At 63.1% G+C, this 25,385-nt stretch overlaps 2 protein-coding genes across 2 annotated transcripts; both read right to left on the bottom strand.

The window, feature by feature from the left end:
- Nucleotides 1-9: 9 nt before the first annotated feature.
- On the bottom strand, nucleotides 10-22,937 carry ZDHHC5 (zDHHC palmitoyltransferase 5). The gene is made up of 12 exons (XM_075755709.1): nucleotides 22,801-22,937; nucleotides 14,685-16,066; nucleotides 6,629-6,750; nucleotides 6,022-6,179; nucleotides 5,751-5,923; nucleotides 5,535-5,637; nucleotides 4,931-5,022; nucleotides 4,692-4,824; nucleotides 4,153-4,276; nucleotides 3,089-3,201; nucleotides 2,041-2,921; nucleotides 10-1,542 (listed from the first exon to the last, which is right to left on the bottom strand). The coding sequence occupies exons 2-12, from the start codon at nucleotides 14,786-14,788 to the stop codon at nucleotides 1,377-1,379; spliced, it is 2,169 nt and encodes a 722-aa protein (XP_075611824.1). The 5' UTR covers nucleotides 14,789-16,066; nucleotides 22,801-22,937; the 3' UTR covers nucleotides 10-1,376.
- A 471-nt stretch (nucleotides 22,938-23,408) lies between these two features.
- On the bottom strand, nucleotides 23,409-25,379 carry CLP1 (cleavage factor polyribonucleotide kinase subunit 1). Its single transcript, XM_075755707.1, has 2 exons — nucleotides 24,831-25,379; nucleotides 23,409-24,105 (listed from the first exon to the last, which is right to left on the bottom strand). Exons 1-2 carry the CDS (start codon nucleotides 25,314-25,316, stop codon nucleotides 23,434-23,436), a joined length of 1,158 nt encoding a protein of 385 aa, XP_075611822.1. The 5' UTR covers nucleotides 25,317-25,379; the 3' UTR covers nucleotides 23,409-23,433.
- Between the last annotated feature and the right edge of the window lie 6 nt (nucleotides 25,380-25,385).

Raw genomic sequence — 25,385 nt, 5'->3', positions numbered from 1 at the left:
CTGCTGGGGTGGCTCATTAAATATTCTTTTATTCCTCGTTTTTAAAATGGCTAATAATAATAAAAAAAAAAAAAAAAAACCAACAAACAACCCACAATGGCGTGGCTCTGCGGAGACCACAGGAGAGATATTGCCATAGAGAAAGAGTCAAGTAGTGCCTGAAGTTTCGCGGGCCCCCGTGGGGGGTTGGTTTGCCTGGGCAGGGGGACAGGGAGCGCTGGGCTCCTTGGCTGCACTTTTTTGGCATGTGGTGAGAAAATATTGCTTTACGGGGATATGCCCCGCTGGCCTTCCTCTTCCCTGAATGGAAATAAAAACACCAGTGTGACAGTGAGAAACCCCTTAAACCCATTTCAGACCCATTTAAAAAAACAAAACCACAACAAAAACAGCCTCCCCCCCCCCCAACCAACACAAACCCTGGGGAAACATTAAAAAAAGGGCAAAAACCGCAGGTGGGGAAAGGCTGGAGCCCACAAGTGTTTCTCCATGCCAGCCAGCACGTGCCAGCTCCGGTTGGGTTTGGGGAGGTGCGCGGGGAGGGGGCTGCCCCTGAGCCCTTCCTCCTCCCTGGGCCGCAGGGAGGGCCGGAGGCTTCACAAACAAAGAACCAGGGAGGAGAGTGTCCTCGGCTGAAAGCACCTCGGCCTTCGGCAGGGCTCGGCGGGGGGGACAAGGCACCCCAGCGGACACCTGCCACCCCACGGCCCTGCCGGCCACGCTTCGGGTGGGAGCGCGACACCGGGCGCCTGCCCCGGCTCATCCCACGAACGCAGGGGGTGGCCCCGGCCCCACACCCCTCCTTTGTTATGGGGAGGACAAGGTGGGGGCCCAGATCCTGGGCAGGGAACGGGTAGTTTCTTCCTCTCTCTGGGTAAGATATATAATTTCTGCCTTTTTTTTTTTTAATATTTATATTTATATATATAGATATTTATATATACACACACCTGGTAACTCAGAAAAAAAATAGAATCCGTAACAATAATAATAAAAAAAAGTATTCTGGTTTAAAAACAATCCATTCCTACCACGCTAGGCGAGCGATTGATTGCACAAGGCCCACAAGTGGCTGGCCCAGCCGAGATGGTGCCAGGGCGCCGGGCTGCAGGATGCAGCCCCCCCGAGCCCCCCCGCGCCTGGCTGGGGCGGCTGCCGGCGGCAGTCCTCGGCAGGCAGAGGAAGAGCAGCCTTGCTCGGGTGTGTGTCAGCCCCCCCGTGTCCCGGGGAGGGGTGGAGAAAGAGAAAAGCAGTGGGGGCCGCTGGCCCGTCTCCCCTGGTCCGGCTCTCCCTGGAGTCCGCAGAGCGTCCAGCCGCAGAACGTCCCTCCGGGGCCAGCGGGTGCCAGCCAGGGAGGGGGTGAGCGGCTCTGCCCCTCATACCGAGATCTCGTAGGTGGTCCCCCCCACGCCAGAGACCTTCTTGACTCCTCCACGGGTGGGGCTGCTGAGGGGCACCTGCCCTGGGCCCGGGGGGGCCGAGCCCAGGCTCTTGGGCTGCCCATTGGACTTGCTGTAGGCTGTTCTCATCTGCACCTCATCCCTGGGAACGGAAGGAAGGGTGGACACAGGGGGTGAGGAGGAGGAGGGAGCGGGACACTGCGGGAAGGGCTTGGGGCAGGGGGAAGGACAGGACTGCAGGGCCGCCGTCACCCCCAGGAGGGATTCCAGCATCCAGCGCAGCCACGGCCCTGCCCTCCCCGGGGACCTGCAGCACCCACGCGCCACTCCAGCTCCCCAAGAGGCCTGTGGGGTGTCCCGGGGAGGCGTGGGGGACACCAGCTCTGTTCTGGGAGGAAGAGGATTTCCCTCACCCCTCTCCAGGCTACGTGCAGCATTGCTCCCCAGCGAGGGGCGTTTCGCTGCCCTGAGTGCTGGTGCAGAGGAAGAAGGGCTGGAGGGGGGCAGGCCAGGCAGGGAGGGCGGGGGCAACGGGCCCCAAACTCCTTCTGGAGCATCCCGGCAAGGTGCTGGGGAAGGGCCCCCCCTCCCCGGGGCCGCAGACCACTCTGTGTGCGAGGCGGCCGGTGCTGGTACTTACTTTGGTGCCAGTAAGGGCTGCAAGGCCACCTCCTCCGTCTCGGGGACGCTGGCCTGAGACGCTGGTTTTTGGCTGCTGTAAGACACGGATTTTCCCAGGTGGGGGGCGGCGGGCTGGTCGGGGGAGCCGAGGGAGCGCACCCGCAGCGCGTGGGGGGGCTCGGGCTTGCCAAAGCGGGGTGGGGCCGGGCGGGTGAGCGGGTTCTTGCCCAGGGGCGAGCGCTTCGAATCGTCCGAGGAAGAGCTGGTGCGGGGGGCGTTACTGGAGCCCGGCGTCGACTGGATGCCTGAGTCCGCCAGCCCCGCGTCCTCCTCCCTGCCCGGGGCCGGCGGCTGCTGCAGCAGCTTCTCCCGCTCCTGAATGGAGGCCACGATGTGGCGGGAGAGATTGTCATAGCGCACGGGCGAGGGCTCGCGGGGCGGCGCGTGCTTGGGGGAGACGGCGCTGGCGAAGCGGCCGTGCAGGTCGGTCTCTCTCTGCTGAGCGATGCGGGCCGAGAGGAAGGGCGAGGTGTAACCCACCGGCGGGTCGGGCTCCGGACCCGCCTGCACCGACTCGAAGTCGGGGCTGTCGGAGGGCGTGAGCAGGCTGTCGTACGACAGGCTGCCGTTGCGTGTCTGGTTCACCAGGCTCTTGTAGGAGGTGGAGGTGGTGCCCTCCGAGCGGATGGACTGGAGGTGGCCCATCTCAAAGCCCGTGCCCTGGGCCGACTTGAGGCTGGAGGAGCGGGAGCCGCTGGAGAGCGGGTCAAAGTGAAAGCTCTTGCCGAAGGTGGGTGAGCGGAAGCTCTCGGGCTCCAGGCTCGGCTCCGAGCGGTAGCTGGGCTTGTGGCTGCCCTCGCAGATGGAGTTGGGCTCCTTCAGGCTGTTCACTCGGCTCAGCTGAGGGGCAGACACACAACAGTCACTGCAGGAAGACGGGACCCTGCAAAACTCCCGGCACCCACCCCAAACTCTCCAACCAGGAATGCAGTGGCATCCCCTCGAGGATGGGTTCCCCGCCCTTGCTGGGCTCGGGCTAGGGAAGGCGGCGGCGGGCACGGCCTTACCTTGGCGCTGGTGGAGTGGGGCAAGGCTGCCGAGCTGCTGCTGCTGCTGTAGCCGGGCCGGTACTTGTACATGGTGGGAGTCGGGGGGCTGTCCTTGCCTAGCAAGCTGCTGTCTGCGGGCGGGGGGAGAGAGAGACACTCAGACACGCGCCGGCTCCCTGGGGCTGCGCAGGGGAAGGAATGCTGTGCGGAGCCCTGCCCTCCCTTCCCAAGAACCGGCTCTGAGCCTGGGGCAGACAGACCAGGGAGGTAGAGGTGGAGAGAAGGATGGGCTCGAGGAGAGGCGCACCGGGGGCGAATGAAATGGAGCGGGATGGAAAACGTGCCCGTGGCAACGTGTTTGGGGCTGGCACTTCCGCACCCCTGCAGCAGCCCCGGCTGGGTGACGCCCCGGGGTCAGCGGGGTACGCACTGCACGGAGGTGCCAGCGGGTCCCCGGGCACCCCACGGACCTGCTGGCTGGTCACCCCACTGACGCAGGTGACACAGCCCTTCTCCAGCGCTGCGCCCTGGCCAGGGGACAGGCAGAGCTGCAGAGGCCTCTGGCCCGCTGCGGGAAGCGGCTGCTTCCAAGCTCTGCGCTTCACATCCCACCTCTCTCGCCAAGCCCACGCAGGCAGCTCCGAGCACTGCTTCACCGGCGCTCAGGGAAGCGGGGAGAGCGAGTCACGCAGGCTGCCACACACGTGCTCTCTGCCGCCACGCCAGGCCTGCCACTCCTTCGCCTCCTCCATCCGGCAACACTCCTGCGCCATCCCTGCAGCGCGGCAGCCTGCGGCTCACAGTGCCTCCAGACAAGCACCACGCTGTCTCGGCTCGGCCTCCTGCTCCTCTCCGACGGAGCAGAGCTGGCCGTAACCATCCCGCAGGCTTCTCCAAGTGCAAGGGGCCACATATACCAGCCCGGCAACGCGGGCACGTCCTGCCCCGCAACACTGTGGTGCTGATGCGCTTCGGGTCTGCCCCGCAGCCTGTTCCACCTACGGCCCTGGCTCCTGGTCTGCCTGGTGCAGCCCTGGGCTCCCTTCCCAGCGGCTGCCTGGGACCCTGCGTGCCTTCCTTACCCTCGTTGGTGGCCAGGGTTAAGTGTGTCCTCAGGCCCGTGTAGCGGCTGAGGTCTGGCTTAGGTGGGGGTGGCGGTTCGGCGTCAGCAGACTGGCTCTCCGTCACCTCCAGGCTTCCTTTGGACTGCAGAGACAAAGCGCAGAGGGAGGATCAGAGGGGTGCCGAGGCCTCAGCCCTCCCCTCGGCAGGCAGGGAGCGAGCAGCGGCATTCAGGGGGCTCTCGCCGCCTCCCGGGCCATCCAACATACTGAGCGCTTGAAGGCGAGACGTGCCTCTGAGCAAGGGGGACCTCCAAAGGGCGCCACGAAGGGGAAGGATGGGACGGGGAAGGGCAACGGAGGGTGCAAAGCCTCATGTGGCTGCAGCCGCATGGGAGGAACGTGGTTTCCGTCCCGTGGGGACACAGAACAAGACGACACAGAGGAGGATGGGGAATGTGACGAGGCTCACTCGGTTCTTTACTCACGGATGCAGGCTTGCACCCCTGGGCTCCATGGAGGGCCCCAACGCAGGGACCGCTAATCCCCACCTTCCTTACCTTCGTCCTCTTCAGCTCTGTCTGGATACCGTTGTCCATGATCTTGACAGTGATCTGACCGTCTGAGACCTCGGGCCGCAAGAAGGGGGGTCTCACCAGCACCGTCTGCTCGGCCTTCGGGCGCCCAAGGTACCTAGGGAGAGAGGTAGGAGGAAGGTCAAGGCCCGGAGCTCGGGATGGAGTGGTTTGCGCAGGAGTTGCAGGGCTGGGGGGGCACCACCGTGCTGTGCCAGGCTCACCTGGGGGCCGGGGAGCTGCAGAGGACCCGGCTGACGTTCTTACAGCAACCGTTGGTGAAGGGGTTGACACCACCGCGGAACTTGCCCGTCACCTGCGGGATGAGGAGCATCACAGCGTACCGGGGCGGGCAGGGACCTCGGGGGGTCTCCGGTCCAGCCGGGCCGGTCGGGGTGCCCAGGGTTTGTCCAGCTCACCCATGACAGTCTCCAAGGATGGAGACACTCCCCCTTTTCCAGGTCCCTGTTCCAGTGTTGAACTACCCTCGGGGGGGTGTGTGGGGGGGAAGTCTTTCCCTAACATCTAACTGGAAGTTGCCTTGTTTCAAGTCGTGCCCTCCTGAGAAGAGCAGTGCCTGCCCGGCTCCGTCCTCTCCACAGCCACCCCCAACGACAGCAGCGAAGGTTCCCCATCTCCAGGCTGCGCAGACGAGGCGTTCTCAGCCTCCCCTCACAGATGTCTTGTGTTCTCGCCCCCAACCAGCTCAGTGGCCTTCCCTTGCCTCGATCCAGCCTGTCCGTGTCTGTCTTGTCCCGGGGAGCCCCAAAAACGTATCCAGATGTGGCCCGACGGGCTAGCAGCCCTGCACCAGCCCCACAGGCATACCTGTTCGTTGGTAGTACGGCCCCTCGCCACGAGCACCACGTGGAACCCTGTAAGGCCAGCCACGGGAATGAAGAATAAGCCAGCCACGCACATCACCACCATACTATCAGCAGCCAGCTAAGGAAGAGCCACAGTCCTGCTCCACGGCACGCTGTCCCCAGCCCCACCAACACGTTCCCCCCCTCGGCCCCACTCCCGCAGCCTCGCAGAGGATACGTGACCGCCATGCGGACGCCGGAAAGCTCCTCCACCCGGTAGAGGACGTAGAGGAGACCAAAGCCAAACACCCCCATGATGTGCGTGGTGAGCGACAGCAAGAAGAGGAAGAAGTAACGGTAATTGCGCCGCCCGATGCAGTTGTTGACCCAGGGGCAGTGATGGTCAAACTCCTGTTGGTGGGGAGAAGACACAGTGAAGGGCTCAGCTGCCAGGGCTTCCCGCCTGTGCTATGTATTAAACTCTACGTGGAAACAAAGCAGTTCCTCACCTCCACACAGTTGTCGCAGACGCTGCAGTGGGAGCAGCGCGGCGGCCGGTAGAAGCGGCAGGTTGCACACCATTTCATGCGCACCTGAATGCCCTTGATCTCCACCGTCTTGTAGAGCGGAGCTCGGAAGTCGTCCTCCTTGTCCTCGTCCTCCTCAGCTGAGGGGAAACCCCCAGCACAGCCACGCGTCAGGGCACGGGGGAAGGCGACGCCAGGCCCAGCCTGCCCTCCCGAGCTGGAGACGCCCAGCATCGCCCTCCTCCGTCACCAGGCCCCTCTCACCTAGCACAGGGACCCGCCAGGGACCCCCAAATACGGGGTGGGGGCTCTCCCAGGCCTTGCCCCGAAACCACAACACCCGCCTGAGCCCCCGGCACCCGATATGGGGTGCCAGGGTTTACGCTGCTTCTGCCACCCGGTCCTACAGGCTGGGTGCTGAACCCAGAGCTGCCATCCCCGTAGCATGTGCCATCACCCGATCCCACCCGGGCAGGGCAAGGGGGGCTCTCCCCGAGCCTTTTGGGATCAGGTAATCCTCTTCACCGCAGAGGAAGGGTGGAAGGAGGTAGCTCTAGCCAAGACACTTCCTGAGCAGAGCCAGACTCACCTCGTGGGAATATGCCTGGGTCCATGAAGGTGGCCATACTGAAGTTGGCCAGCACGAAGAGGAAGACGACGGCATTGTAGGCAGGAATGACTGGGGAGACGTAGAGACTGAGCCCCGGGCACCTGCAGGCACAACAGCAGTGAGACGCCCGGGCCCTGTCCCGCGGGTCGCTCCTCGCCGGCCCCACTCCCACGGAGTCCCGGGCTGGCGTCACCGAACTCCGACAGCACCCACAGAGCAGGCGAGGGCCGAGCGGGTGCCAACCGCCCCCTCCGAGCCCCACAGCCCTCCCTGTAAGCCGTTCCTGCCGCACTCGGTGGTGGCCTGGCCGGGAAGTCCATGGTCCCTGCTCTTGGGCCGTATCTCCAGGCTCCCGCCCAGGCAGGCAGCTGCGGAGGTTCCCTGCCACCAACCCTTCCTGTCACCCTCACCCAGCGCCCCTAAACTGTAGCTGCACCCCAGCCTGCTTGACCTAGGGTGTGTTCAGCGACCCTCCACAGACCAGCCTGACCCCCAGCCCTGGGGGAGCACCCACGGGGGACCGGTGTGGGAAGTGCTCTGGTAAAACACCGCTCGCCCCTTGCACCCACAGCCCCACGGGCACTGCCAGCAATGGACCCCGCTGCCACGGGGAGCGACCGCAGGCGGCGGTGAGAATGGGGGGAGCCAGGCTGATGGCACGGGGGGCACCCGGGAGGGATCTGGCCACAAGGCACCTGAGCATCACCCTCCACGTGTCACGGCAGCGAGGACGGGGGGCAGAGGGGACCCCGCCAGGGGATGCCAAGCCAGCAGCAGCTCCCGTGCCTCCAGAGCCGCTCCTGCTCCTCACGTCCCGGAGCCGGAGCCCAGCTTGGGGACAGCTCCAGTGGCGCGTGGGGACCCCATCACCACACCGGGCGGCCCCGGCCAGCACCCAGCTCCTCCGCAGGCCTGGCCGAGGGGCCCCGTGGGAGCACAGCGAGGGAATCACCACTGTCCCCCCTGCCATGGGAGGGCACGGGCTCAGGACAGCGGGCTTCCCCCTCAGAGGCGCCAGTGTAATACCCTAATCTGCTTTGCTACTGGGAGTTTAATCCCGCAGATCTAGGACAGCATCTGTCCCTCTCTTCCCCCCGCAGCGATAAGCACAGAAGGATTTAGGCAGTGGGAGCAGAGAGGGGCAGAGCGCAGGGCTCGGCGGGCAGGGTGACATATGGTGCCAGCACTGTAATCCCCCGCAGCCCCTGAGCAGGTAGAGGTGAAGGTGCAGGCGCTGGGCCCGTCCCGTCCCCTCCTCCGTCACCACCCGCTGTGACTCAGCCAGGGGACGGGTCCCATTGCCGGCGAGGCAGCCCCTATCCTTGCCACGGCAGCCCTGGGAGCCTCGCCGAGGCTCCAACTGGGAATGAAGCCTTGGGCCGGGGCTCTGCCACCAGTTCAGCCCAGTCCCAGGCTGGCAGGGCGCTGAGTGAGGGCGGGGGGGGGGGGGCACCCTCCCGCATGGGGCAGCGTTTGAGGGGACAGTGCCAGGCAGAGGGCTGCCCGCAGGCAAGCGGCAGGCGGGAGATAAGACGGGTCGGGCTGGAGGAGCGGGCACACCTGCCTTGGCACCTACCTGGCAGCGGAGGAGGGAGAGGCGGGCAGGGCACACCCAGGCACAGCTCCACGCCCCGGCCCTTCCCTGCACCCGGGGATGGTGGGAAGCAGCAGCGGGACCTGCCCCGCGCTGGCCAAGGACAAGGCATCCCTGTGCAGGCACAGCGACGAGGGCAAGAGGAGAGCAGGAGGGCAAACCCTCTCGACTTTTTACAAGACACCTGGCTAGCAGGAACGTGGGGGAGCCCAGCCCTGCTCTGCCAACCAGCACGCTGCTCCTCCTCCTCCTCCCCGCCCAAAGCGGAGCCCAGCACCTCCACTCTCCGCAGCACCTCCAGGCCCTGGCCCTGCGCACCGGACCAGGGCTGCACCCGCAAACTGCCTTCTCCAAAACCTCTTCCACACCCTCCCCGTCCCTCCCTCCGTGCTGCTCAGGAGCCCCCGACGCCTCGCTGGGGTGGGAGCCTCACCCTCCCGGGCACCCGGGGCGATGCCTCCCCAGCTCCCTGTATCTGGGACAGCTCTTCCCCGGGGCGGGGACCCGCACCAGCCGTGCCGGCTCTGCCTCCCAAGACAGCCGGCCCTGCCGTCTCCTTTGGAAGCCAGCCAGGTGGATTCTCGGCAGAGCGGGCAGCACCAGCGCGAGGCAAAAGCCCGAGCAAGGGAAGAACGCGCTCGCCGCGTCGAGCCCAGCTAGCCCGGTACGACCGGCATTGCCGGGAGCTGCCACGGGACTGGAAGCCGTGCCGGGAGCGAGGGGCTCACGCCTAGCCCAGCCTCCCCTTCCCCTCCGACAGGCAGGCTGTGCCCGGGGAGAGGGCTCGTCCCACCAGCGCCAGCACCAGCCCGCTGCCGGGGCTGCCCCCGGCCACCCACCAGAACAGCACTGGCAAGAAACGTTCGAGTGGTTTAAGTGCTTTGCAGAAAACGAAGGCAAGAAAGTCTCGCAGAGGGGAAACCGGTATTTGCAACGAGGCAGGCTGGCAAGGCAGGGAGCCCGCAGCCCCCAGGTACTGGCCCAGCAGCCAAAGGAGAGCCGGGCAAGGGGCAAACTGCCCATTCCCCGCAGCTTCCAGGGCCGGGGGCCTTGCCCGCAGTGTGGTTTCAAGGAGATGGGTGGCTTTGTTAGCCCCCATCTCTCTTCGTGGCTGCTGTTGTCCTGGTCTTCGAGGGACGCGGCAGGGCTGCTCACTGCCCTCACGGCACGGCAGCCCCTTTGGAGAGGTGTTTCTCTCCTCTCCTGCCCTGAGCACTGGACACAGAGAGAGTGCCAAGGGGAAGGTGGCCGCTCATAACGTCACTTCGCCCCAAGGAAGGGCAGAGCCAGGCACCCCACATCGCTGAGCTGAGCACCCCAACTCGAGAGGAGCCTCCCCAGCTCTGCTCTCTGCTGAGCCGCAGAGGTAAGAGCAGCAGAGACTGCCGGAGGAAGAGGGGCCGGGGGGGGGGACTCGGATGAGCCCTAAAGGTAGGAAAAGCCCTTCCAGAAATCCCGAGCAATGAGCTCCTCTCTCTAGGAAGGCAAAGCCCAGCCCAAATCTTTGCTTGAAAGGGATGGAGGGGAGCCAGGGAGACCCACTGCACGCCAGCCATCCCTGCACAAGGGAAATGCCAACAGCAAGGCTGAGCCAAACGCGCAGCCCGATCCTCGAAAGACACCCTGGCAGGGCAGGGGAAAGACTGAGCTGCCTCAGCAAAGGCTGGTGCAGAGGAAAAGCTCTGGGGCAGGCAGAGAGGGATGGAACAGCCTTCCATGGGGAAGGGAATACCTCTGCCATCGTCTCCCACGCTGCCTCCCCAGGAGGGGGGAAGCACAGCTCCCGGGGGACAGGGCTGCGGCCAGCAGGTCCCCAGGCGTGAGAAAGACCGACCCTTCAGCTAAGGGCGCACCGGCAGGCTCCAGATGCCTTGGCACTGGGGAGGACGCAGCCGCAGCTTTAGAAGGGTGACCAATGCTGCCGACGGATCAAGTGGAGGAGACTTGCCCGGGGACACCGATCCCCCCCCGTCAGTCCAGCTCTGCTCTGTGTGTTCAGCTGCAGATGGAGCAGAGGGCTCGCTGCAGCGCACCCTCCAAACCCAGCCTACTGTCTGCATTTCGGATGATCATGAGCCCCACGGCAGGACCACGATTACTCCCAGAGCCAACCCGCCAGCCAGACTCCACAGGTGGATGAAAGATTGAACTTCAGCCTTCAGAAGGGAGAACTGATTGGAGAACTGGTGCGGTGCCTCGGGCCAGCTTACAAGCCCTGTCCTTATCAGGGGTGCCAGTGAACTTTACACCCTGAACAACCGGCCAGGGACACAAAGACACCCCAGGGTGGGATTTCACAGGCCAGGACAAGCGGAACACCCTCCCCAGGGACCACGAGCACTTGTGGCTTACGAGGGTAGCCTCAGGTTGAGCGCTCCTGGGTCACAAGCACAATGCCGGGAGTCACCTGCCCGGTGCTCCCAAGCGCAGCAGCCCACTGCCTGCCGCCCCCACAGCGCTCTCCACACCCCGGGAGGGAAGCAGGAATCCTCACGATACACAGACCACACGTTACTCAAACAAAACCACCTGCCGCCACCCGTGCTCGTGGTCCCAAACACAGGGGAGTCGCCTCCCCGAGACCAACTCCACCCCGCGTGAGGGAACAGGGTCCTCTGCAGCGCGGGGAGCAAAGGTGGCTGCCGATCCCCGGGGGGAAACCTCGTTATCGGAAGCACTGATGTGTTCCAGACGGAGAGCACGGGGCTGCAGCAGGCCCTGCCTCGACACCGGCAGCAGCCAGGGAGCACGGGCTCCCGCTCCGCAGGGGAGGAGGAGGAGGGAGGCTGCTCGCCGTCGTGGCCGCGCAGGTCCCAAACTCATCAAGTTCCCTCTCGAGACCGGGATGCGAAGCACGCCCATCGCTAGAAGAGCTGTCGAGACTTGTCTCTGGCAGCACATAAGAGAAATCAGGGAACCTCAGGCAAACTGAGTCACATCTCGATCAGAGACGGGATTTTTGCCACCAGTCATACCAGCAGAAGCCTGTCACTCCCCAGCCTGGCTTCTCCTCCCCCCCGCAGGCTCAGAGCCACCCTGCGGCCCCTCGTCCCCTGCCCTCTCCCGGAAGAAAGCCGTCCCCGAGGACGCCTTCCCCACCCTGCCTGCGCCCCGGACTCACGGCCGATGCCGTGCCAGGGCCGGGCTCACCTCGCTGCCCCAGCGCAGGAGGGCTGGGCTGGGCTGTCGGCCGCTCCAGCTCTCTCGAAGGCCCCGCTGCAACACAACCCCCGCTCACCGCGACGGTCACGCAGGTTTGGGTCCAACTAGGAGGGTGCGTGCCACCACGTACCGGAGGCACCGCCGGCTCCAGGGACTGCCGCATCCTACCCCGGCATCCCCATCCTCATGCCGCTCCTTTCTCTCTCCTCCATCGCTGCTGGGAGAGGGGAGAGCTCCTCTCCCAAAGAGGTGCAGTTCCCTCCCAGCCTCTCCAGCCGCGAGGACAGGAGGAAAAGTCAGGGTCAGAGGTTTTACAGGCAGATTCACCTAATTGCAAGAAACAGTTTATACTCTGCAGGTTTTTATACAGCCCCAAAAGCCACGCTGAGCCGTGGCCGGGAGCAAGAGTGGAGGCAAACAGAAGGAAGAGGCCGACTGACAGCATGTCTGCAGAGAGCCCGTGCCACGCGCAGTGCGGAGGCACTCCCTGCTTCCAGAGGGGAGGGAGAGGCCGAGCACCGACCGCACGAGCAGCACAGACCAGTACAGGCCGGGGGGACACGCAGGAACGGACAAACCGGCCCAAGGGGGAATTCTGGTCCTGAAGCAGCACCCGTTTGAGACACCAGCAACTCAGAGACCCCCCGCTCCTTCCAGAGGGAGGACGGGAACATCCCCTCTTCCTGCTGCCCTCTCTGTCCACCACAATCGGCCTCAGCTCACTTCAACTGCCACGTGTTCTGCAGCATCTCCTAATTAAATTAATCAATTAAATAGAGTTCTTGGCCCAGCGGTACAAATCCTGGGCCAGCGTGGATGGACCAAAAGGCGTCTGGTGGATACAGGAGAAATAACACAATCGGAGCCTTTCGAGGGAGCTGCGCCGAGCCCCGGCTGCTCTCCGCCTGGGAGAAGACACGGGAAGCGTCCCACCTCACAACTTCCACTTCACTTCCCAAAGGAGGAGCTTTCGGTCGGATGCTGACAGCGTAACCCTGCCGAGCAGGTCTGCAGCAAGCACGCCAGACACGGCAAGTGCTGCCGGGGGGGGCACAGCCAGGCAGCAGGCTCGCAGCCGCTTCACCCGCCAGGCCGGGAAGAGGGGCACAGCGATCCACAGGAAACCAGTCCCACGGTTCCTGCGCAGGAGGCACGCTGTGGTTCCGCGTGTCCCTTCCGTCCCACTACAGCAGCCGGGCAGAAACGGCCCCGAGACACTTGTAATGCCAGGGAGTAAGGCGATTCCCTCCCCACCGAAAAACCCGTGTGAAAGTGCGCTGCGCTTTGCCGCTCTGCTTGAGATTTAATTTGATGTTTTAAAGTAGGTTAAATAACATCCACTGACCTACAATTAAAGCGACCCTGCCCAGGTGCTCCTGTTCTGAACAAACCTGCTCCACGGCACCGGCGCCTGCTCCCGGTGATGCCTCGCACCACGCCGCTCGCTGATAAGCGGCTGCTGCCACAGCTCACACCAGGTACCGCGGGCTTGGCCACAGCAGCAAGGACTGGGTTGGGGGGGGCAGGGCTGCCCTGGTATCGCCCCCCAAAGCACAGCGAGCAGCCCGCCGTGACAAAGCAGAGGCATCCCCCCAAGTCACAGCGTGTCCCGCACGGCTGCTCGGAGGACATCGCCTGCTCCCTCTTCTCCTTCATGCCCCTGAAGTGGTGGTAGCACAGAGCCAGCGACTCCCTGCAAGCGTACGACAGCCCAAAGCGGCAAAACCTCCGGCCTCGGAGCTGCCAGCAATGCCGGCCCGACAAACATTCAGCGTCTCGGCGGGGGGACTGCTGCACGCTGCTGAGGGACACCACCAGCTGCCTCCCATCACTGGAAGGAGTAAATCACACCGGCCCTGTCCTTCAGTCATCAAATTACTCTTTGATTGCCCGGTTGTTGCCAGGCGTTAAAGCCGCGGTGACCTTCCAACCACCGACGGCTCCATCCCGGTAGCAGCCAGCACATCGACCCCTCTGCCTCCGAGGAGCCGCCAGCCGCCTCCCACGGCCCCACCAGCAGAACCCCTCAGCTGGGAAAGCTCTTGTCGGGGCGCAATGAAGGGTGCCCGCCAGCAGCCAGCGCGCCTGCGCAGTGCCACAACGGTCCCAAACCCTTTGCACGGGGCCACCACCAATCCCTCCAAGGTGCGCGCACAAAGAAACACCCGTCTCGTCTACAGATCTCTCTGCTGTGCCCCGTCCCAGACCCCAACCACAGGAACACACTGCAGGATCTGGCAGCCGTTCCCGCCGCCTGCTCCGGCGCTCCTGCCCAGCGCACGCGTGCCTCAGCACCAGCCCGGCTGCGGCCGCTGAGCGGGGAGCACAGGCAGCTCCCTGCCGGGGCTCAGCCACAGCACAGCAGCCTCCTCGGCACCCTGGGCTTCTCCCTCTTGCCCGCATCCAACCCAGAACCGGCTCAGCTCGGCCCGGAGCGAGTGTTAATGAGCTATTTGTCACCCAGGAAGGGAAAATGTTAACGTGAGCAGCAGCCTTACCCCTCTCCCCGCCCAGGGAGATCCCTGCGCTACAGTCTGGCCCTCTCCAGCAGCCGGGACCATTTTATACCCGGGCTTTTCCACACCGGCTCCAAGGCCAACGCGGGCACCTGGCCCAGGGCCCAGCGACCCGCTGGCAGGGCACCTCCTTCGGGTGCCCTCCCCAGACACCAAACTCTCGTTCCTCAGGGCAAGGCTGACATCAATGGCAGCGAGAGATGCACGCAGGGGTCAGAGTACGTCTCCTTGAACTTTCCTTTGTGGCTCACAAATCAGTTACGAAACTCTAAAAAGAACACGGAGCCTGCCCCAGTCTGCCAAACCACTTCACTTAGCTCCAAAGGAGAGAATTATCTCTGCCATTTTCCACCTACGGGTCACAAACTAATTCCCAGCCCGGCTGATTTGTGAGAGAGCTGCCAGCGAGAGGAGCGAGTTGTGCAAACACCTGAAGACAGGAGAGGAGCGGCTGCCAGGAACCGGAACCAAACAGTGGCAAGGTGCCTCGCCGGGACCCACTGCACGGGAAAATCGAGTGAAATGGGTCTGGCTGAGGCCGAATCGCTCCGATGGACCACAGGGCTACTCCATCGTCCATCCTTTAGCACCCAGAGCACAAGATCCCCACTTTGGTCCAGCGAGAAGTCACAGCTCCTCTCCCAGATAACCCCGGTGTGGTCTCTGCCCCCCCCAGCCTCATGGCACTGCACGGGGCGGGGGGGCCGGGACCCCAGGTCTCCCTTCATCCTCCCCACCCTTTGGCTGAGCGGCTGGGACTCACGTGAAGGCAAAGAAGAGGGTGGTGGCTCCGACTAGGAAGATGGCAGCGGCTGAGACCGGGACGTACTTGCTGGGTTTGAATCTCTTTCCAGATGCTGCTGGCATGTTGGAGCTGTGGTGGGGGATCCGCCCCGCAGCATAGCCCAGGCCCAGCGGGAGTCAGAGCCAGACGAGAAGGGGAGGGGAGAGGGACAGGGGGGGCAAAGCACTTCCCAGCCTCCGCGCTTGCTCCCAGGGCGAGCTCTGACCGGAGTGGGCAGGCCGGAGAAGTCCACGGTGGTCTCTGGAAGGGAGTCCACGCTACGCTCTGCCCCGCAGGAGTTCGCGGGCACAAGGAAGGAGGTTTAAAAACATTAAAAATTCAGAACAGAGAACTAGATTTGGATTTAAAACAGCCGTTGGGGCAGGAATGGCGAGAGCCCTAAGGAGCTTCCCTCGCTCGGGCAACAGCCTGCAAAAAGCAGGTGCTCCCACGGCTGACACCGGCAACCAGGCTCCGAGGGGAGGGGAAGCCTTCCAGGCTCGGGCAAGGGAAGGTGACCAGCACGACGCGCGAGGCGAGGAGCTGGGCACACCTTCCCGCCCAGCAAGCACCCTGGGAAAGAGCAAGATATTGGTAAACTTCCTGCAAAAAAGCCACTCCAGAAGTCTCAAGGAAGCCACTTCTCCTTTTAAATCTGCCCTCTGATATGCTGCAGCCCCCTCCGGTTGCGGCACAGGAGGAGGGGGTTGTCTTCCAAGCAATCTGTCCAGCTTCCTCACAGCACTGCTGCGCTGCCGCCTCCTCCTCTCCCTCGCTGGAGGGGGTCACAGAAACACTCTCCCTGATTTCACCAGGATCCGGGACTGGCTGGCTGGCGGTGGCCGTTTAATTTTATTTATTTCTCTCTTGACTGTTAAAGCCGAGGAACAGCTGGTGCAAGGTTGAGCTGTAAATCCTTTCTTTGCAAGGGGGGCGGGAGGGGAAGGTCCAGCGGATTGTGTGTTTTCGTCCTCTTCCTACTTGTTCCTTTCTCCTGACCCCCCAGGCCTTTCCACAGGCTTAGTATCCACTCGGTGGCCGGGAATCGACAGGAATTTCATTAAATCTTTTCTGTGGCAACCATCTCCAAGCAGCGGAGGGTAGGTTAATGGAGAGATCTGGAGGGGAGCTCTCGGGGAGTGCTTTTACAACCCCAGAAGATAACTGATGGTGAACAAGGTGCTGAATGGGTCTGTCTCACCCATGGCCCAAGCGGTGCGGGGGAAGATTTCAGTTTGTTCCAAATTGGTCCATTTTTTCTTCTCCTTCCTTCACTAAAATTGCTCTTCGTTAATCCATTCGTCTTTTAAAAAAACTACATAAAATCATTAAAACTTGACATCTGGTACACCACAGCTCACCTAGGGGAAGAAAAAAAAAAAAAAAAATGTTACCAAGGCAAGAGAAGAGACAGTCATGTAAAAATACTCACTAAAACAGCACCGAGCTCCCCAGGACACCGAGCAGGCATTCAGTGGAAGATGGAACCCGCGCCTGGTAGATTTAAAACCCTGTTGGCAAGTCCCAATCAGCAAGACACCGATCTCCAAGCCCAGCTCTGACACAGATTGACGCCGTAGCCCCAGGCCTATCACCGAACATCAGCGTCCCTTTCCACATCTGCCAAACCAGAGTAATGACCACCCCGTGGAGGCTGTGATTAGCCCAGGGAGCCCAGCCGCAGTCTGCCGTCTCATTCCCACCCCAAGACCCCGCGGCATTTGCTGCGGAGAAAGCCGAGCCGCCTAACCCGTCCAAGACCACCTGAGAAATCCAACACTGAGCCCCGAATAAGATGAAGGATCCTGCGACTTCTTGCCCAAGGCCCTTCTGCAGTTAGAGCTGGAGTCTGCGTGCTAGAGAACGCCTGCTCCCGTGAGGCGAAGGGGGCTGATCAGGGGCTTGGAGGCTTAATACGAGGGTGGAGACTGCAGGAGGACAAGGCAGCCAGGAATCTCGTCCCCTTGCCCCGGAGGGTAGGAGCTGGGACAGGCCCGCAGAAAACACCAGTCCCTCGACCGGAGGAGGTACTCGTAGCTCCGGACAAAGGAGAGCTGGCCTCTCACTAGGTAGCCCCAACCGTTTTGGGGCACCCTTGGGAACGCGACACCCTCGGTTGATCATGAGGACACAGGAGGGAGCGCCACAGAAAACACGTAAACCCCAACCTTTCTGGAAATGGAAGCAAGAGCACCGACCCACCCCACGCTCCAAACACCCAAGAGCCCATTGCAGCTCAGGAACGAGCTAGACGTCGATTATATTGCACCGGTTATTACTGCTACAGCAGCCGCTCCTTGATTTGTCACCCGTTCTCCACTTCGCTGCCTCCTTGCTCCGTCGCGAGGCGTCCCTTGCACCGCAGGTCCAAGTACAGCGCCTAACGACTCCTGCGCTTTCTCCTCTTCTGCCTCTCAGGGTGGACAGGAAAATACCTAGTGCTGACTAAACACTCGTGAAGGTTGAGAGAACTGCGGCACAAAATTAAAGGTACATCTAATGACAAGAATATATTACAATTAAATCAGTTCAGCCACAAAACAAGGCGTCAGTCACTTGGGCTGACTAACGAAGAAACCGCTCCCACTGCAGAGCAGCTCTTCCTTTGCAGAAACGAAGCTCAACTCCTCAAACCCAAGGCTTTTTGCCCTTGTGACCGAGAGGAAACCTGGCACAACGCTGGACTGATGATTGTGAGCCGGCTGGGGAAAGCCCCGGGCTCACCTGCTAGCACCTCTCGACCGCGGTGAGTTTAAGAGCAACACCAGAGAGAAGAGTTGTTTTCCCCGGTGGGTGCAGAGCTCCCTGGGGAGCGAGCAGCAGCTCCCCGGCCTCGCTCTACCCCCCCCCCAAAATACGACGCTCAGCTTTGATGAGAGGCAAGCACAAGCCCCAACACACACGATTCGGGGAAAAGCCCAGCACCCCACAGAGACGAGCCCCGCCGTGCCATCACCCAGGGAGGGAAGCGCTCATCGCCCGAGCTAGCCGCGATACAGGCAGACAGCAATTCTAGGGATAGGTTACTCGGAAGTTTAAAGATGACATCACTGCTAATTACTTTAGCAGAAGCAATCTGCTAACAGACTCGTCTGCTGTAACAGAACACTCCAGCCCTTTGAAAGGCTCCGCCATGAAAACAAAGCCACACCTGGAACTCAAACAGACACTGCCGAATTGAAGTTTTTTCCTGCAGTATTCCTCCTCCAGAGATCTTCTCCACCCCTTTCCTCGCACAGCGCGGCGTGCTCCACGACCAGGACGAGGTGCTTCCCCCAAACGCTGCCCCTGAAGTCCAAGCGACCCTCCCAGCAGGTCCTGCTTGGTTCCGCCTGAAGACGTGGGCGCGAAGCCAAGCGCTCCAACCCTTCGCCCGGGGTGATCCGGTGTGCCGTGCCTTCGCGAAGGTCTGCGTGCCAGCTCGGATCAGTACAGAAACAAACACCAGGCAGCGCAGGAGCGAGCTCCTCGTCAAATAAAGAACGTACAAGTCGAAATTATTGCTCATGGGACAGTCTACCTGAGCAAGCGCTACGTGTGGGAGAGAAATCCCAGGCGCTGTCATTAGTGACACCCAAGCGAGATGCAACGCAAATCCCCAGCTCCTCGCCGCCTTCGCCCAAGAATAACTCCACAACTCAAACCAACAAAAGGCTGCTTTTCTCTGGGCTAAACTATGAGCTTACCTCGCCCTGACTATCCCCGTCATCCACCCTGGTGTCCAGGAGAAACACAAGCAAAATCCGCCCCGACTTCCCACCGATGGTGCCGATTCAGGCCACGTTCACGACGATTCTCCCAAATACGTGCTTTCTTCCCTAGCCTTCCCCTCCGGCAGCCTGTCTGCCTCCGGTCTACCGACCTCTCCCTTCCCTCTACCTTCTCTCCAAACCCTCCGTCTCTCCGGTCCCTTTGCCCCATCCGCAAAGGCCACTCACAGACTTCCCAGCTGGGCTCGCTCACCTGAGGCACACGCAGGCTCCGCTCCTGCCTCCGATTCCTTTCCCTCTGCCACCTCCAGCCCAGCAACTCCTCCTTTCCAGCTTCTCTGGACCTGCCCTCAACTCAGCCCGTCTCCTTCTGCCCCCCGTCAAACTCTACGAGCATGTGCGTGTCACCAGTGACTCCCCTTTCCCTCTCCCTCGGGAATTCCACCTGTTTTTCCCAATCCTAGCACCCGCTTTTCAGGGTATTTTCCCAGCTCCGCTCTGCTCAGCCACCTCCAGAGCACCCTTCCCCAGCCTCAAGGGTTTCCCTGCACTCACACGCAGGGCTGCTTCAGTTTCCCCTCATCTCCATTTCTGGGGACTTCCCTTTAATTTTCAATTCCTTCCCTCAGGACGTTTACAAGCGCGACTGCTGCCGCCTTCCATTTCTTTCAGTCTCCTTTTCTTCGGTTAAGGCCCTGTAAAGTCTCACTCCAATTTCCTCCTCTTCCAGCACTTGCTTCTCGAAGCCCTGCGCTCCTCCTTTCCTTCCTACCGTGCTTTCCACGCTGGGTTACTCAGCCTGCCACAAGCCCTCTTCTCGACGTCTTTTCTAGCAATCTATCCAGACGTAGCCCGAGGAGTTGGGTGCTTTGTGGCTCAATCTTTCTGAAGCATCAGACGGGACACGAAAACACGCTTCACCGGGCTCTCCCCACCTTTGCTGGGTTGGGGAGAACACGTGTAACCAGCTCACAACATTCCCTTCCTTATTTCAATCGCTGTCAATAACCACTGCAGCTCCTTAACGTGCTCCTACCCCTGGCAGGAGGAAACACGCGCATCATCATTACAAGTTTCCCTTAAACACGCCGCCTTTCAGCACCGCCCGGGGAAAGAAGCGTAATGGCATGGGGAGGAGAGAGTTCACTCTCAGTTACTGGTTCCTAAACACGCGTCACTTCACCGCAAGCCGCGGCTACCTCCCTACCTACCTACCCCAAACCAGCCGAGTTTCCATGGCGCAGGTCGAACAGACAAACAATTCCTTCCATGTGAGGCAACTCCCAGACGGGGCAGATCCAGGATCGCGCAAAGACAGGATGTGCTTTACCTGTTCCCACTTTGTTTTGATTAACTACACCCGGGAGTCACGCGGAGAAGCCTGTTCCAGAGCTCACTGCCGTCCTCAGCCTCGGCACCCCCGACCCCCCACCGCTGAGCCCGAGAACAAGGACCCTCCTTTTCTCCCTCCACAGGGTCTCTCTGCTAATTTTGACATTGTGCAATCAGCTCTCGTCTACCACCGAGACTGAAGACTCTCAAAATCAGCAGAGAGAGCGCAAAAGTGTTCTCAAACCTGCTGGCCTGCAGCAACCGAACCAGACCAGAGGTCTCGCGCTGCAGACCACCAACACCCACGTGAGAGGATCGCTTACCCCTGCCACCCTCCCCACCTTCCAGGACGGGCAATTACCCACGAGATCGGACGCAGGCTCCAACCAGGACGCTCTGCCACAGGGGGTCCCTGCGACCACAGAACCTGGACAGCGAGAAGTCAAAGGAGGAACTTTTTCAGCCCAGACAACTGGACGTCGACCGCCGAGGCGCAGACTGCAAGCTGAAAGGCAAAGCCGTTAGCGTCGGGTGGCTGGATGTCACGGGGAAAGGCAAGCACCGAGCACACGAAGCTGTGGGGTCTCCTCGTACAAGACAATTTTCTTATCGCCCGTACCACGGCGATACAGAATTCAGGCCTTGTGGTGCTCAGCACTGCACAGAAATAGGAGTCCCTGCCTCAAAGAGACGATTTGGTGATGCTTTCGTTGCTTTTAATTCAAAAGGAGGATGCACAGCAACGCGTACCAGACGCTTTTTCTCCGTGGGGAAGTTTGGAAACCGGGCAGAATTTGGCTTCCAGGGCTGTCCTCCCAGCTTCAGGTGAAAAGATGCACATCTCACATCACTGCGTTTCTCCACAGTTAGATGTACGGGGTTTTTTAAGGAGAATAAGATACAGAAAATGGACAATTTTATTGCAGACAACAGCTAGAAGGCTGGCATCCACTCGGTGCTTATCTCCTGGCCTGGCTTACACCACTCCCATCCTCCTTCCTCTGCCCGTCTCACTGGTTTACACGGGATTAGCCCCATTTTATGGACAAAGCAGGGACGAACATCTCCTCATCCATCACAGCCGCGTCTCACTCCACGCACCGTGGCGAGCGAGGAACAATACCAGCCTCTCGCCACCGTGTTGTGAGACGCAACAGTTGGCAACGGAAACGGCGGGCACAGCGATAGAGGCGAACGTCCCCAAACAGGCCTCTCAAACAGGAGTTAGAGGTCTCCCGTTGGACCCCGTCAGCTCCACCTAATTACCACCTCCTCCGTCTCTAGTCGGGGCTTGTACCTCAGGAATAAAGCGCACCGATAAAGAACAACCGCTGCCTCGACGGGAGGTAGCGAAGGTGACAATTAGATTAAGCCCACTAAGACGATCTAAGACCAACTCTCCTCATCTCGATCTAGACAAGGCTCTAGCAATATTTCATACACCACCACCCCACCCCCGAAAAAATCAGTAGCACTTAGCAGGGAAAAGCCTGCTTCCCTAAACACCCAAATTCAGATCCACGCAGATCCAGCAGAAACCGCTTCCCAGGGAGGCGGCACGAGGAACACCAGAGCAGCCGATCGTAAAGCTCCCCAATCAGCGAGATGAAGGGGGGCAGCACGCCGGGGCTTTTGCCTCATCTCGGGGAGACGTGACCAAATACACAGATGCAACAATTCGGGATTTGCGCACCTCGTGTTTAGAATTTGGGACTTCTGAGGAGAAGTGAAGTTGAACACCTGCCAACGCAACCCATTAAATGCCAGAAGCGTGGGACACAACCGGGAAACACGCTTTGAGGAGGAATTACGCTTCGGGCGCGTGGGACAGGGCTCTGTGGCCGGAGAGCAGGGTCTTAACTTCTGGTCCTCAGCCAGCCGCGAGAGTCAGAGTCAATGCTCGGACGCCAGGCGTTCAAAACCCAAAGTTAAGACTTTCTCAGGGGCACCGGGGCAGCGAGGACGGTCCCAGGTACGGCCGGGCGAGCGCGCCCACGTGAGAGCTCCCTGCTGCGGGCCACGGCCGTTCCCGCAGGCAGGAGGGAGCCGCGCGCTGCCTGCCGCTGCCTGCCCCGGGAGCCGGGGTGCGGGCGGGCAGAGGCGCCAAAAAGCAAAAGGGACGCGCGCCTTGGCCAAAGGAGCGCGGTCGCAACCTCCGCCGGTCTCGGGGGGCGCGTCTGACGCGGACCACCGTGGGAACGAGGGCCGTGCAGGTGTGCTCACACCCCACTGGCACGCACGGGCGGCCGTAATCGCCAGGGCTCCCCTCCCAGCCCCGCACCGTTACTCCCGCTGCCCAGACGCTCGCCCAAGGTCGCCCCCAGCTTCCCCGGGCCTAGGGCAACGTCCAGCCCCGCCGGGAAGGGAAGGGCGCGGGGAAGGGGGCTGCCAGGCGAGGAGAAGGGGCCGCCGCTCGCCGGGCCCGGCGGGAGGAAGACACGGCAGCCGGGGCCGGGAGGAAGCGGAGCTCCCGTCCAGGAGGCAGCTGGGGCCCTGAGGCAGGGCCGGGGTACGGGAGCCGGCAGGGGCGGCCGTGCGGAACGGCGCTGGGGGGGGGGGGGGGGGGACCGAGGGGCGGCCGGAGGGACGGGCCAGCGGGGGTGCTCGGGGGCCGAGCCCCCACCCCCCTTCCTCCGTGGGGCGGGCCGGGCCGGGAAGGGGCCGGTCCCCGCGGCTGGGGCCCCCGCCGGGGCGCGGGAGGCGGGGGCCCGAGCAGGAGCGTCCCCGCCGGGGTCCCCCGGTCGAGCGCGGCGCGGGGCAAACCGGGGCACGGCCCGAGCCTCGCGCGCGGGGGGGGCGGCGGCAACGGGCAGGGACCGGGGCAGGGACCGGGGCAGGCCAGCGAGGCCTGCGGCGACCAGGCGGGCGGGGGCGGCGCGGCGGCCAGGCCCCGGGGAGGGGCGCGGGAGACCGGCCCGCCGAGGAAGGGGGGGGGGCGGCCGGGCCTGCGCGGCGGAGCCGGTGCCCGCGGGAGGAGGAGGGGGGGGGGGGCGGCGGCGGGCCGGGCGAGGGGGCGGGAGGACCGGGGAGGGCCCGCGGCCCACGTGACTCACCGGCGGCGGGCGGAAGGCCGCGATGCGCGCGACCAACGCTCCCGGGCACGAACCGTCGCCGCGCTCGGCGGCTGGGCACGACGTCACGGCCGCGCCTGCGCACCGCCCGCCGCCCGCGCGCGCCCCCGCCGCCGCTGCTCATTGGCCGCCGCGCGGGGAACCGCCCGGAAGGGGAGGCGCGCATGCGCGTGAGGAGGAGGCGGGGGAGGCCGGGGGCGCGCATGCGTCACGCGGAGGGGGGCGGGCACACAGGCGGCTCCCGGCGGGGAAGGACGCATGCGCGGAACGTACCACATCGGGGGCTGGGGGGGAAGCGGGTACGGCCCGGCGCACTGCGGGGCGCGGGGGGATCGTGGGGCCGGGACCGGCAGGTGCCTCCGGCACAGCCCCGCCCTGGGCCCCGCCCTGCTCTTGGCCCCGCCCCCTCCAGGCCCCGCCCCCAGCGGGTGGCCCCGCCCCCAGCGGGTGGCCCCGCCCCCAGCGGGTGGCCCCGCCCCGCCCGAGCACCCCCCACCCCCCCCCGCGGCGCGCGGGCAGACCCTCACCCACGAGCAAAAGGCTTCGAGGTTTAATTACAAACGTTACAAAAGGGCGTAAAACCGGCCGTCAGCGGGGCCGCCCCCAGCCCGTGCCCTACTTGAGGTCCATGAAGCGGATGTCCATGATGAGGAGGAAGTTCTTGGGCAGGGGGCGAGGGGCGGGGGAGAGGACGGTGAAGACCTGGCGCTCCAGGTCGACGCCGGTGACCACGATGAAGCCAGCCACGCTGGTCTCCGAGATGTTGTCGTCGGGGCTGTCGGCGGTGCTGACGCTCAGCAGGTGGTGCACCATGTCCCGCCCGGGCGTCACCGGCACCAGCTTCAGCTGGTTGTCCTCCTGCGACATGCCCAGGGGCAGGCAGGAGTCCGGGATGGTGGGAGCCCCCACCTTGTAGATCTTGACGTCGGAGAACTTGACGTCAAAGGCGTGAGGGTAGAAGCAGCCCCGGAAGCCGTAGAAGTACTCCCGGATGCGGTCGTCCCGGCACTCCCGCCGGAAGTCCTTGGAGCGCTCCACCACCCCGCCGGACTTGGGGAGCAGGACGGTGCGGACGAAGTGGGGCAGGTCCCTCTTCAGCTCGTTGTAGAGCCGCTCCTGGTCCAGCACCACCACCACGTCCACCTCAAAGGCGGAGGCGGCGTGCACCAGCGCCTGGTAGCCCGAGCCCTTCACCCAGCCGCAGGTGTTGATGACGCAGCCGCTCACGGAGGCGCGGCGGTTCACCTCGCAGCGCTGGTTGAAGACGTCGGCCAGGCGGGATGTGATCTGCGGGGGCGACAGGGTGGAGGCGTCAAGACCGAGACACCTTTTTGGGGCACCCGCATCCCCAAACCTCAGCCGGCTCCAACGCTGTGCCCACCTCCGTCAGTACCCCCAGAGCCTCGATTCCCGCAGCGGTACCGTGCTGGCTCCGACCGGGCGAGAAGCTCAGGGGAGCGAGCGGGCAGTCCCTGAACGGCACCAGCAGGGCAGGAGGCCAGCGTGCCCGGCCCTGTCTGGCTCCTCGGGGACACAGCGATCCCCCGTACCGTTCCTAACGCGCTCGGTTATTTGCTGCTAAGCTCAGCAGCGATGCCCAGCTCCTGGACAGCCACCCGGGACAAAATCCTTTCTGCCCCACCCCAAACCAATAGCCACAAAGGGGTGACTTGCCGTGCAGGACGCTGAAGCCGTTCCTAAAATGTTACGTGGCTTGTGGACTCACTTGTGGTCCCTCAGCTCCTCCTCTCCGGGCAAGAGCCTCTCCCCTCCTCGGGAGGCTCCTCCACCATCCCCATTACACCTCCCCCCATGCCGCCCCGGCCCTCCCTACACCTCTGTTGAGCTGCAGCGCCCAGAAGCGGGCGCAGCGCGCGGGGCAGGATGCGACACAGTCTCATACAGTGGCAAAAGCAACGGGACAATCCCGGGCAGGCCGGGAGCTCTGGAGCCCGGCTCCGAACTGAGCCTGCCCCCCGGGTGAGCCCCCTCCACAGGCTCCCTGCGCTCACCTTGTTGTAGAGCTTGATGTTGGTGCCGGGCGTGGTGGAGCCGAAGTGGTAGACGAGCGGTGCCTGGAGGGAGAAGCCCTCCTCCACGTCGGCTGGCCGCTCGATGTAGAGAGCGCCCATGGTGCCGGGGATGGAGACGGAGCCCTGGCCCACGTCCAGCTCCACGAAGGTGGGCCGGCGCCCCAGGCGCACGGCGTAGTTCAGCAGCAAGCGGCACACGGTCGACTTACCCACGTCGGTGGGTCCCACCACCATGACGCGGGGCCCCCGCTCGTCCTCCCGCTCCGCCTGCCGCCGCATCTGCTCCAGGGCCGTGTGGGTGTTGAGGTAGAGCAGCATGGGGGTGTCCTTGGAGACGTAGGCCACCTCGGTGCGGCCGCTGAGCTGGACGGTGCAGCCGTGCCAGGTGAAGACGGCCACCTTGGCGCCGGCGTCGAAGGTGAACTTCTTGTTGCGGGTGAGCTCGGTGCCGAAGACCTCGGCCATGCCGGTGAGCAGCTCCAGCTGCACCGTCTGCGAGGCCTCCACCTCGAAGCGCAGCTCCGTCTCCCGCTC

Source organism: Balearica regulorum, chromosome 5 (assembly GCF_011004875.1).
Source record: "Balearica regulorum gibbericeps isolate bBalReg1 chromosome 5, bBalReg1.pri, whole genome shotgun sequence".
In the NCBI taxonomy this organism is placed as follows: domain Eukaryota; kingdom Metazoa; phylum Chordata; class Aves; order Gruiformes; family Gruidae; genus Balearica; species Balearica regulorum.
The sequence above is the reverse complement of the archived record's forward strand: the minus strand, read 5'-3'. Positions and strand labels throughout refer to the sequence as shown.